The sequence below is a fragment of the Limulus polyphemus genome, unplaced genomic scaffold, assembly GCF_000517525.1.
Source record: "Limulus polyphemus unplaced genomic scaffold, Limulus_polyphemus-2.1.2 Scaffold106, whole genome shotgun sequence".
Lineage (NCBI taxonomy): Eukaryota > Metazoa > Arthropoda > Merostomata > Xiphosura > Limulidae > Limulus > Limulus polyphemus.
Genome location: NW_013665716.1, coordinates 785,080 through 798,838, shown reverse-complemented (window position 1 = coordinate 798,838; position 13,759 = coordinate 785,080). Strand labels below are relative to the sequence as shown.

General features: G+C 36.9%; 1 protein-coding gene across 1 annotated transcript in view; it reads left to right on the top strand.

Annotated features, from left to right (window-relative positions):
- Window positions 1–2,830: 2,830 nt before the first annotated feature.
- The window catches only part of LOC106470559 (septin-7-like), a 46,777-nt gene continuing 35,848 nt past the window's right edge, over window positions 2,831–13,759 (top strand). Inside the window, exons 1-2 of the mRNA XM_013931125.2 lie at window positions 2,831–3,959; window positions 12,238–12,544. Coding sequence (XP_013786579.1) covers window positions 3,657–3,959; window positions 12,238–12,544 — 610 coding nt within the window. The 5' untranslated portion in view covers window positions 2,831–3,656. The remainder of the gene's footprint in view (window positions 3,960–12,237; window positions 12,545–13,759) is intronic.

Below are 13,759 nucleotides of genomic sequence, written 5' to 3'. Positions count from 1 at the left end.
AAGAAGCGAAAAGCCGGGAACTACCAAACACCGAGTTTTGGCTACCGTGTTAGCTTAGGGTTAGTGTGGTTCATGGCCGGTACGACCAGGGATGGAGCACGTGCGTATGCACAGGCGGCAAGTTCTTGAGGGCGACAAAAATGAATGACCAAAAATTTATTGTGGTCACCAGCTACATCTTGGCCGAGCGAAAACGTCCTCAACAGACAGAATCCACATACAACTAGAAAATAATCGCTGCCTACAGATTCAGCCCAGCATGGCCAAATGGTTAGGGTGCTCGACTCGCAATCTGCGGATCGTAGGTTCGAATCCCTGTCACACCAAACATGCTCGCCCTTTCAGCCGTGGGGGCGTTATAATGTGACAGTCAATCCCACTATTCGTTGGTAAAAGAATTGCCCTAGAGTTGGCGATGGGTGGTGATGACTAGATGCTTTCCCTCTAGTCTTACACTGCTAAATTAGGGGCGGCTAGCGCAGATAGTCCCCGTGTAGTTTTGCGCGAAATTCATAATAAGCAAACCAAACCAAACCAAGCCTACGGATTCACGCAAAATTTGTTGTGGTGGGGGGCACAGTTAGCGTTTGCACAGGGCGGCAAAATACGTCGCTCTGCCCCTAGTGTGGTTATTACTTGCATGAAATGTCTATAAAATTCAACTATATATCGAGTCATTAAAACGTAAAAGAAAATGCTACCTGTTATTATCTTTTTTTTTCAATGCATTAAATATCTATTGTTACTGAACTGTTTGCAAGATCGACAACTTGATTATCGATGATAAGATAATCTGTCGTAAACTTGATATACAAACGTATATGCATGACTGAGCTACCGATTTATTAATTAGAATGACCAGTTATTTAGCTCCGAATCTATAACACTATAATCGGCGTGACTATTTTTCGCTGGGATAAGAATAGTTACATTTTAATTTTCATTGGTAACAGATGAGAACAGATTTATTTGGCCCGTGAACCCTTGAGATATGGTCCTAATTTTGGACCTGGGAGGGTCAGGTGTTCAGTGGAACTCTTCCTCTCTGTGTTTGGACGAAATGACTCGGACCGCCCACTCAAAACTCCGCGGTCTTTTTTCCTACGTTAAACGGAAAAGGGGCGAGGTGTTCTCAGTGTTGGATCGACATATGGTTTCGTCGTATATGTGGACTGGGTAACCTGATTTTATTGTTTCTGACCGAAGGATTATTATTTTAAATATGTCAGGAATACCACTCCATCATGTACGTAGACTCGTTAATCTGCCCATAGATTTCGTCTGCTTCACGTATGTTGTAGTAAGTCTTATTATTTTTAGTGTGAAAAAAATACCAGTCTATCGTTAATGTAGCCTCATTATGAGGTAGAGGGCGCTCTAATAATCGTGTTAGAAATAGTTGGGGTAGTAGAATTTTAATTCGGGACAGTACATTTCTCATGACTCTTATACATTAAAAAAACTACGCTGCTGATTAATTTTTTTTGTCACTATGAAAGATAATTTAGATTTTTTTGTAATAGTGAAACGGTCAGACATTTTCATTGAATATGACATACGCGGAAAACTTCAAATTTCCTGTATGAAACATACCAACTATTATTATCTTCAGAGAGAAAACGCGTTACTGTTATCAACCAGAAGGTAATCGTTTTATTAAGGACAATTCTTCATTTCGTCGGACTAACAACCACAAAGTAATTGTTCATGAACCACGATTTTTCACTGGGTTATGAGAACTGTTATATATGTAACATCTTCAAATGGGCAGCAATCATTAATTTGTTTATGTAGAGACTTTATTGGATGAATGATCTCAAGGGATCTGTTTAGCTCTGAATTATACACGTATAAATGTAGACTGCTGAAGCTATTACAGTCTATACTGGTTGCTTGTCAGGAGTATGTAGGTGTAAACTTAAAACTGCTGAAGCTATTACAGTCTATACTGGTTGCTTGTCAGGAGTATATAGGTGTAAACTTAAGACTGCTGAAGCTATTAGTCTATACTGGTTGCTTATCAGGAGTATATAGGTGTAAAATTAAGACTGCTGAAGCTGTTACAGTCTATACTGGTTGCTTGTCAGGAGTATATAGGTGTAAAATTAAGACTGCTGAAGCTGTTACAGTCTACACTGGTTGCTTGTCAGGAGTATATAAGTGTAAACTTAGGTTGCCGAAGCTGGAAAGTCTGATTATTTCACAGGTAGTATCTCTTCTCTCCCAGTATACCTTACAAGCCAGTCATCATTTAAAGATTGTTTTCTAAAACAAACTTTATTTTTGGAATTTGATACTAAATCAGAATTAAGTGTATTAATCACATTTTGATGCCCAGTTGTTGATTGTATTGTTTGGTGCAGTTTTAACAAAATATAAAAGCAGTATGTGGCTTAGCATCAACTATGAGATTGCCTAGTTTGTCCTGTAATGGTGGGAAAATTCTAGTCATATACGCAGAGAAGCCTCCAGAAATCCAGCTGGCATCTGTGAAAACTCTTTGTGATTTGAACAACTGGGTATGATTTTGTAATTGTTAGTGTTAATTTTCTGTTTAAGAAAAAGTTAAGGACGTACTTTTTGACGTAAGCATAGCCCCATTTTTTTCATATAGAATGTGTTATGTGTAGTAGTCAAAAATTGAAATGCTGTGAGTGTGATTCTAAATAAATTCTCTGAATATTAATCTCTACTTATTGGGTCTGGTGCTAACTTCTAGTGTGGATATTCCCTTTGTTATTTGGAAAATTCGGTATATTTCACTAAAACCTAAACAGTTACAAATAATTTGCATTATATATTTTGTTAAAGAGTGGCATACCAAACAATGAAGATTTATATATATTAAATGCTTCGTTGAGAGGCAGTCTTGAGACCCAACACTGTAGCTGAAGAACTAATACGTTTTGTTTAAGAAGTGTTAAACATATTCACACACATATAACACTGAGGGAGGTATGTACTCTGACGAAGAGTTAGAAGTAGCATTAGTCTGCTGTGACGTGACAAAATATGACCTGATGAAGAATTGAAATTGACATGAAATGCCTTGTTCAACATATATAACAAACATTCGATGCTTCACGAGACAGCAGAACTAACTGTAAATGCGTGCTAAGAAGTGGAATTGACATTTTTACAAATAAGTTACGATTGTAGAGCAACAAAGAGCAGGGCTACAATTTCAGTACCAAATAATTAATCGTGACTCATTTTCAATCTGCTGTGCTCTTTTGTTTTACAACGAACAAATTCATTTAGAAAACTTTCTGAAGAACACAAATAATAATATGTAATAATGCAACTCTCCGTGAAACTGAAGATTTCAAAAGCTGTGATTTAGCAGTTTAAAAACGAGATTTTGTCTGCCTTGTGACGGGAACGTTTTTCAACGTCATGGTGTTTTACGTCACTCGTCACTCAAGGGCTCCGGTAGAGGTCCTTGTAGTCTCCTTACGAGAAGTATCTGCATTAGTTCTGTAGCGTGGGAGTGCGTTTATTGTGACGGCTGTGATCATTTGTAGTAGACCGTTATTTGGGGTCCGCAAATATTCTTTAAGAGACCTCCTAGTTCTTTCCAGCGGGATTTAGGGCTATTGTACAGAATAGAGTCCACCGGCGTTCTCCCGTCTCTGGGCACCACTGTGTGCTGCAGTATGTTCCGTGCTTCTGCTGTGACGCCCCCGGCGAAGCCTGCGCCACCGCCGAGAAACTTTCGCGGCTTGGAAGAAAACATTCATGACAAGTCCTCTGTCAACAAACATCTTTATCCTGGGCCGGAGGTGCTCACCCAAACTCCCTCTCGCCAGCTGACGTCCCCTATTTCTTCATATGGTGGGATGGGATACCGTTTTGCCAGCGTGGAGCGGCTTGTTCAGCGACAACGGATCTATGACAGCAGCCTGGGAAGTCCTGTCCAGAATGCTTTCCTGTCTGATGCTAGCCCTCCAAGTGTAAACGTAAGTTCTACGATTAGTGTACTACTGGCTTAGTTGGCGCGTAACGATGCGGATAATGCGCGAAGCTTCTGCCAGTCATTTGTCTGAGCAAGTGTAGCTGGTAAGATAGCCCATAGACGAGTCTGCAGGATCCATTATTTTATTTTTGTCTGCAGTACTAGAACGACTTTTTCACATACAGATCATATCGCTGCATTTTAAAATAAAGAAATATTCAGTTTTGTATTTAAGCACAACCACTTTTGTTGGCATACTTTAGTTACTTGATATAGTTTTAGAAAGACAGAACCAGGAATAAGTGATTAAATCACCTTATGGGCCAAAAAAAATACATAGCTTTATGTATAACGCCCCTCAGTGGCACAGCGGCATGTCCACGGACTTACAACGTTAAAAATCGGGTTTCGATACCGTGGTGGGCAGAGCACAATTAGCCCATTGTGTAGCTTTGTGCTTAATTACAAATAAATAAACTTGTATATATCATTATTATTGACTTGTAATAACCCAGCACAGGTTTCTAGATTACGGACGGATTGAAATCCATTTCTGACTCCATATTAAAATAATTTTTCTGTCAGTTCTTTGTTTTACATCAAACGTGTTTGAGACGTACCGGATATTTTTTAAGGAGAAGCAACACATTATTATGACATATTGTGAACTTTTTCTGAAGAAGAACCCATACATGCTTAAGAAAGATATTGTTAACCCTTTCTGAAGGAGAAATAGTACATGGTTAAGACGGATATTCTTACCTCTTTCTGAAAGATAAGCAGTACGTAATTAATACGTATACTAACTTTTTCAGAACCAGGGAATACCGAAATGGAGCGAAGTCTTTCAACCCATAGATCTCGGCTAGGGTACACGGTTCTAATCCAGCTAATTAGCTATACGAGTCAATAAACTTTATAAACTTCAACAATGAAATATGTTCCTTTATTTTTCTAATTTCTTGGAATTTTGGAGATTGCAACCCAAAGGGATTCGAAGATATCCACAGTTTTATCGTTCATCAACGCCTACATGATTGGTTGTTTTCAATGAATAATGGGGCGTGTTCTCATTTCCATTTTTTTCTGTAAGAAATCATTTATGCATCAAGAATAATGTATTTTAAGTACCTAAGTTTGTCATCAGTAGACTGTTCAAACGCTATTTTATGGATAAGAATGTGTTCCAGGTACGTGAAGATGTTTGCTAATCATTGTCAGAACAGTATATAATAGCGTCCAATTATCTAAGTAATTTCTATATGAGATATCGCCAAAAATAGATAGTTAGAATCCGTTACCGACAGATCTATTAAGAACATGTCACCTTAACTCTTGCAGACCTGAAGGCTTGAAGGTATCGCCAACAACAGACTGTTAAAGCCATTACCAACAGAACTGTTAATAACATGTCACATTAACTCTTGCAGACCTGAAGGCTTGAAGGTATCGCCAACAATAGACTGTTAAAGCCATTACCAACAGAACTGTTAATAACATGTCACATTAACTCTTGCAGACCTGAAGGCTTGAAGGTATCGCCAACAATAGACTGTTAAAGCCATTACCAACAGAACTGTTAATAACATGTCACATTAACTCTTGCAGACCTGAAGGCTTGAAGGTATCACCAACAATAGACTGTTAAAGCCATTACCAACAGAACTGTTAATAACATGTCACATTAACTCTTGCAGAACTGGAGGCTCGCAGATATCGCCAAGAAAAATTTAGGCTGTTAGAATCTAATAACTACATAACATTATTAAAGCTAGTTGAAATTTCAAGTTTTTCATTTGTTTATGGGTATTTGTTTGTATCCCCCCTTTTTTTTCCTAGAAAAAATCTAATTTTTGTAAATAGAATGTGTTGTATTCCGTGTCTATTGGTAAGATTAGGGACAGTGACAAGCCGTAGCACGAGCTATTTCAGTATAAAAGTGATGTATAAAATACAATTATCTTGTCTTCTGTTATCACGTTGTACTTTTGGTGGATGATCCTTGTCACTTTGTACTTTTGATGGATAACGATCATTCTCACGTTGTACTTTTGTGGATGATGATGGTTATCACGTTGTGCTTTTGATGGATGATGATGGTTATCACGTTGTGCTTTTGATGGATGATGATGGTTATCACGTTGTGCTTTTGATGGATGGTGATGATGGTTATCACGTTGTGCTTTTGATGGATGGTGATGATGGTTATCACGTTGTGCTTTTGATGGATGGTGATGATGGTTGTCACGTTGTATTTTTGATGGGTAATGATGGTTGCCACATTGTACTTTTCATATATCGGAGAGTGCGCTAGCACTTTATGTAGGGATGGCACGGACACCGTATTAAAGCAGTACACAAGTCATCTGGATTTTCTTCTCTACAGATCATCAGAAGCTGAATGTGAAGAGCTACTTGGTACACTCGTTCTATCTGCGTTGCATGTGCCGCTTTCCAGCTATCCAGAGCGTCCCAAAGTCGAAAACCGACGAATAGCCAAAACCGAGATTTCTTACTTTCGTTCACCTTAATCTTTCTTCAACAATCTTCTTACCTAGTTCTAGCTGTAACTGTAATTTGATCATCATTTGATAGAGCTAAACAGTCTTCACGATCTTTGACTACCTATTTTATTATTATTATATGCAAAATTTATAAAGCTGTAGAATACATTCTATAACCTAGTAACCCACGTACGCCATTTTATAAAAAAAGTAAACAAACAAGTATTAGGAAAAATTATCGCTAAATAAAAAAAACTATGTAGGGCTGGCTGCTGAACTTTAAAAAAGGAACCAAACAAGATAGGGATGGAAGTGGACATATCACTTAATCGGCTTATGATCACATAGCAGACTAAACTGCCTCGACTTTACATGGAGAATAAGATCTGTACATTGTAAAATAACGTGATTATGACGTGGTTAATAATAACAAATATACATGACAGGAAATGTGAAAGTGAAGTGTGAAAAGTGCAATAAGATGTTGCAAACCCGGATGGAGGCACATGTGGTCGAAATCGGAGATCATTACTTTATATACAAGTACAATAATACTGTTGCTTTGTTTTAGTAGTTTGTTTTATGAACAATGTTTTATTTATTAAGCATTAAAACTTTGGTAAATCTCCTGTCTGTTCTTTGTTTTAGTGCGAATATTTTTAGGTGTACTTAACTAATACTTACCATAATTACGATTTGTAAACGACTTAAATAAAATTGATAATAATTACATTTCACTTCTTTAATCTAGTTCACACTGTAAAAGTTGTTGTTTATGCAATTGATAATATAGATAGTGCCTAGATCACTACTATGTCTGTTGTGTGCCAGCTAGCCTGATGAGCCTTGGTATTATACGAAAGGCCTAGTCGACACTGGATATAGCAGACATAGCGTGGTTGACACGTTGTTGCATATTTGTCTCTGCTTTCTCTCTCAAATTCTTGAATCGTACTAACATGCGAATGTTATTCGGCGTAGTGATTTTCATGAACCACAAAACGTCCGAAAAAGTAAGTACGATGGAGATAAATGTTACGTCAAAACGGAGTTACGAGTGTAGAAGATTACACCTTACTAAGTACGCTGAAACTTAGTTCAGAACCTTCACGACCTTACTGAGGGCGCTACAATATGTCTCAGAACTTTTAGGAATTTACTAAGGGCGCTGTGTACGTCTTGGTAGAATGTTGTTATTCTTTAGCCGAAATTGTGTCATTTAAGTCAGAATGTTATGTTTTATGACTACTGTCTATCAGTTAGTCTGAAGATCAGATTTATGACACCTAAACATTCTATTCCATTATATCTGTTGTGAACAAATAATAAAAATCCTTGACTCACCTACTGAATAAGTGATAGTACTATTTATCTTGAACCAAAAATTACAAACTTTGTGCAGTTTGGATCCAATTACGTGAATGATAATCATTGTAATTATGCGCATCATTTTATTGTTTGTTTCTTTGTAGTTAAGTGCAAAGCTACACAATGGGACATCTGTGCTCTCCCTACCACGGGTATCGAAACCCGGTTTCTAGCATTGAAAGTCCGCAGACCTGCCGCTGTGCCACTGGGGGCACATCATTTTATATGCAAGGTGTTTTTAGCTGCATTTTACTATTTTACTCACCAGAGTGAATTTATTTTTATCTATAGGTTTTGAAGAATTTGAGGATCGGTATTAATCAAAACCGGTATAACTCGGTGGAAAGTGGTGAAACGAATAATAAATCTGGCGTCATATATGTATTTTTAGTATTTATGTATCATATTTCGGGGTACGATTATAATAATATTGCACACCATGGCTTACGTTGTCGAATGATGATATAATAACGCATATCTTGTATGCTGTTACTGAGATATAGACTAGTTGTTAAAGCACTATATACTCTAGATACAGCTGTTGAATAATTATTTAGTACCACATAATTACTAGCGTATAGCCCATCAAAAATAACGGGGCAGGTACTACCACCCCCACCTCATATTATACCCTAACCTCACATTTCAAAGCTAACTGAAATAAATAAATTTGCGAAATCAAGCTTGACCAACAAAAAGGCAGAAAAGTGCAGTCGAGGCAGTCAAACGTCGGTAAATTCCATTGTGAGCCAATCAAAATTAAGATCATTCATGAAATGAATTTGTGGCGTATTCATAAAATATTTATTGGTAAAAAATCAGTTAGATTAACAACTTCTACTATGTAGAATAGCCAGTGCGTTCTGGTAACACTACGTTTCAACAATGGTTTTTATGTGATGTTGCATTACAACAAAGGTATAACCTAATATTGTTGTTAGTCTATTTACTGAAAGTATAAAAATGAAATGTATAAACAACAACAACAAAAACGAAAAAAACGAAAAATATGTGTTGATTTCTTAATTTAGAGTCTCCGTTGATTAAAGAGGTTTGTTTTTTGATTAAAAACGTTGGTAATATGACAGAAGATAGCTTAATTCCAAAACGATTTAAGTTTAAAATTAAATTGATATTTTTACTTTCATGATAAATGTTATAAACTTGGCTCTAGGCTAGGTGATCCCAAACTTCGTCTTTACTTTAGGCTTATTATACCAATACTCACTACACTTATAAAGTTTCACGGGCTCTTCCACCCCCGTTACTAAAATCGTAATAGGCAGACGGTAATCGAACTATTCTATCTGGATAAATGCATTTAAGCTTTTGTAACTCATATTTCGAGAAATCAAGCGTGGCGTGACACACACTGGCTTTTATATAGTTAGGCAGCACTACATAACCTTGATCCATTTGCTGATTGGTGATAATTATATTATCATCTTAGATTCGGCTGCCGAATAATAGTTATAGTGCTACGTATTATGGATTTAGCTGCTTGATGATAATAATAAATACAGTACCATATCCAGGATTCAGTTGCTGAATGATAATAATATAGTACCAGATACCCAATTGTGAAATTTTGTGCTTAAACAAATAAAAGAAATAGAGAATTCTGAATCTAGAAAACACGCGTTTTGGCTTTTCAACTTTTAAGTTTTGCTTTCATGTGGCTTATGTTACTTTGAGTTAAACTTACAAATCTATTTGTTTCTATGTGAGAATAATAGGTATGGTTCAAAGTGGATAATTCAACTCTTCTTGAAGACATCTTTTAAGTACTAACAAGTATCTGTATTTTTCCATCAGAAACATTACTGACTAAAAACCAGATTGTCCCTATTCTGCATTTTGAATGGCTTAGAAATTAGAATTAAATGAGACAACTTACAATGTTTTAAGTGCATCAGCCAGTGTAAGCCACCGTAGATTTTAAGTTAATATACGAGAACAGCAAAAACGTATTGTGTTTTATTTATTTTATATACAGGAGGCACGCTGTTGTGTTTTATTCTATTTATAAGAAGCACATTGTTGTGTCTTACTCTATACTAGCTAGAGTACCCGTCCCCTGAACGGAAGTTTTGTAAATTCATGATTAATGAAAGGTTATCTTAGGACATGAAAAGCTGCTTCCCTTATATGTAATTGTAAATAACGCAAAAATCTTGAAAACACAAAATGTGAAACGGCATGTTTGCATGGATCTTCGCATAGATCCAACAAACCTGCACGAGAAATTTGGTGAAGATTCATCAACAGGGGGCGAAGTAGTGGTAAAAAACGCCCATAAAATCTTGAAAACACAAAATGTGAAACGGCATGTTTGCATGTATCTTCGCATGGATCCAACAAACCTGCACGACAAATTTGGTGAAGATCCATCAACAGGGGGCGAAGTAGTGGTAAAAAAAAAACGCCCATAAAAACCGCAAAACTGAAAATTTGTATGTGTCTTCTCATTGACCCAATGAACCTCCATACCAAATCCATCCACAGGAGGTGAGGTAGAGATACAAAACGTAAAAAACGCCCATTAAAAAACGCAAAATGCAAAACTGAAAATTTGTATGTACCCCCGCATGGACCTAATGAACCTCCATACAAGTTTTGGTGAAGATCCATCCAAACCCATCGAAGTAGTTACATGGACATACAACAAACATTTATATTTATACAGGAGACATACTGTTGTGTTTTAATGAATATGGATGATAATGATTATAGTACCACGTATTCTGGATCCATCTGCCGAATAACTATGATGATAAAAAACCGACTGAGAAATTCTAATGCTTGGTTAGCTTTGTGTGGACGCAAACTTATAGCAAGTTAGTGATTTCCTAAAGTAAAAGTGGAAATCAACTTGGATTCAAACTTTACTCTTCACATCAATGATTTATTTGGACAGAAACTGGCAGGATTTTGAAATTGTCTTCTTGGTTCGCGTACGTTGCCGCAAAAACGCGCTTTGAATTTTGAGTGTATGGGTGCGCTAGAAGAGTGACAGTTAATCGTTGCAAAAGCACTGTCAAGCCTTCGTAAGCCTAATGTAGCAACGTCTGATGCATTCAGTTTTCATCAAAGCTATTAAAAAAAGAATGTTTGATTGAAACACTTCAAAATAATAAAAGTTTTTTTTTTACTTAAATATATTATTCCGCTTATTTATTCTTGATTTTTAAATTACCTCCACGTTCTCTGTGTAACCATAAAAACCTTTAAACTAAGATAATTTTGTTTTATATTTGTAAATTTAATCAATATGTTCTGTTAAGTTTTAAATTGACCATTGAAGTGGGAGAAGTAAGAAGTATTGATCTAAATATAATAGTATTGTCTGTTATATGTCCATGTAACTACTTCGTAGGGTTTGGATGGGTCTTCACCAAAAATTGGTATGGAGGTTCATGCGGGGGTAAATACAAATTTTCAGTTTTGCGGTTTTTATTGGCGTTTTTGCGGATTTTTACCACTACCACACCACCTCTAGATGGATCTTCATCAAATTTAGTATGGAGGTTCATTGGGTCCATGAAGAGATACATACAAATTTTCAGTATTGTTGTTTGCGGTTTTTATGGGCGTTTCTTACCACTACTTCGCCCCATGTTGATGGATGTTCACCAAATTTAGCGTGAAAGTTTGTTAGGTACATGCGGAGATACATGCAAACTTGTGTTTTTTTACAATTACATATAAGGGAAGCAACTTTTCATGTCATTAATCATGAATTTACATAACTTCCATCCAGGGGATGGGTACTCCGACTAGTTTAGTAATAAAGTATCGGAACCTGCCCTAGGCCTGTACGAACTTTGTATTCGACACTCCTGCACCTGTAAAATTGACAAGAAATGACAATTGTAATATCAGTTTTGGTGTCCATCGGGGTTGGCCCGGCATGGCCAGGTGGTTAAGGTGCTCGACTCGCAATCTGAGGGTCGTGGGTTCGAATCCCCGTCACACCAAACATGCTCGCCCTTTCAGTCGTGGGGGCGTTATAATGTGACGGTCAATCCCACTATTCGTTGGTAAAAGAGTAGCCCAAGAGATGGCGGTGGGTGGTAATGACTAACTGCCTTCCCTCTAGTCTTACACTTCTAAATTAGGGACGGCTAGCGCAGATAGCCCTCGTGTAGCTTTGCGCGAAAATAAAAAAAACAAAAACAAACAAACCATCGGAGTTAGGGCGCTCTGTGTGGGGCACACGTCGTCTACCCAAATGGCTGGCAATGTCAAGTTTGATTTATATTTTCCAAATTAAGTTATAATGTTGTGGCGCTCACTTAGCGCGAGTGGGTCTTATATATTTATCCGTATTTTAAAGACACGATCTCTTCTTTTCTTATGCTTATAATCAAAGTGTTTGATTTTGCTTACGTGTCTGTTTAATAATTCCAGTTGTCGACAAAGCGCGAGCTCTTCTTCCGCTCAGATGGAGGGACTTCTGCCACGAGCACAACAACGTCTGATGTTAAATCCACAGTCAATACTCCATATTCTTCATCAAGGCTGACGAATTCTACGAAAGAAATCAATCTAAGTAGGGAGAAAGACAGAGAAAGGGAGAAGGACACGTTGAAGGAGAGAGAGCGGGAGAAGGTTTCTCCTAAAGACATGGAAAGCTACGTGGGTTTTGTCAATTTGCCTAATCAAGTGTACAGAAAAGCAGTGAAGCGAGGGTTTGATTTTACCCTAATGGTTGTCGGTAGGTTTTCCGGAATTTCGTAATGTATTATTATTGAATGAATAACAGTGATGCTATTATCGTGTATTTTTTACAGGTATTCATATTTTATTCTAATGAAATGTTCACCAGATTTAGCTTATATTTTATGATGTTTATTAGACCTACAGACATTAGTCCAAAGGGTCGACAGTTCTTTCGTTAAATGTTAGGCCTTCAGACATTAGTTCTAGGAATCGCCTGCTCTTTTAGTTATTTATAAGGTCTTTTGTTTAGGAATCGGGCATTAGCTGGAAATATCAGTGTACTTTTAGCTTTGGTTATTAATATGTTTGTGTGTGTGTGTGTGTTTTTAGCTGTTAGGCTGACAAGTCAGTAGGAAGTTGATACATAATTGTAGTTAACCTATGTTTTTAGTCAGTAACCTAAAAAAAAGTTAAATAACGAATGAACAAGATGTATGTCTAGCATGTTGACGGTAAATATTTGACAATGGCGAATTTCTACTTCCTTATTATTCATTTTTGTTGTTGTTTAAAATTATTTCGGAAAAATGTGTACGTAAATAATTAAAATAAGTGTTTCAGTATTCGTAACAGTTTCTATTGCCCCCCAGTGGCACAGCGGTATGTCTGCGGACTTACAACGCTAGGAACCGGGTTTCGATACCCGTGGTGGGCAGAGCACAGATAGCCCTTTGTGTAGCTTTGTGCTTAACTATAAAGAAACAAATAGTTTCTACTTTTTCTCTTAAAAACTGAGTTTGAAAGTGTATTGTCTTTTTTGTGTTCTGTATCAGTATTCCGGGATTGCCAGCGTTTTTCACGATATGCAAAGGCGAGTTTTGTTTTCAAGAAGGGGGAATAAATGTTACAGAAAGTTAAATGGATAAAAGTTATAGATGTTTAAAAATTGCACTCATACTGTAAGTTTCTATTTTATTAGTAGTGACTTAAGTGTTTAGATAAAATTGTACCCCAAGTTTTGAAATATAAAATAACTTCAGTAGTTTTATTTGTGTAGCACACATCCCACATTGTCTCAAATGAAGAATAATTATTGTATAAGTCGTTACACCTATTCTCTAATTAAGTGAGTCGTGGGGGAACTGGCTGGTTTAATATCATTGTCAAACAGCTGCTCGGAATACTAGTCAATACACATGGTTACCAATCCCTCGTAAGTATGTTTAGCCTACTGGTAGTGAATTTATATATATATATATATAGCTTATTT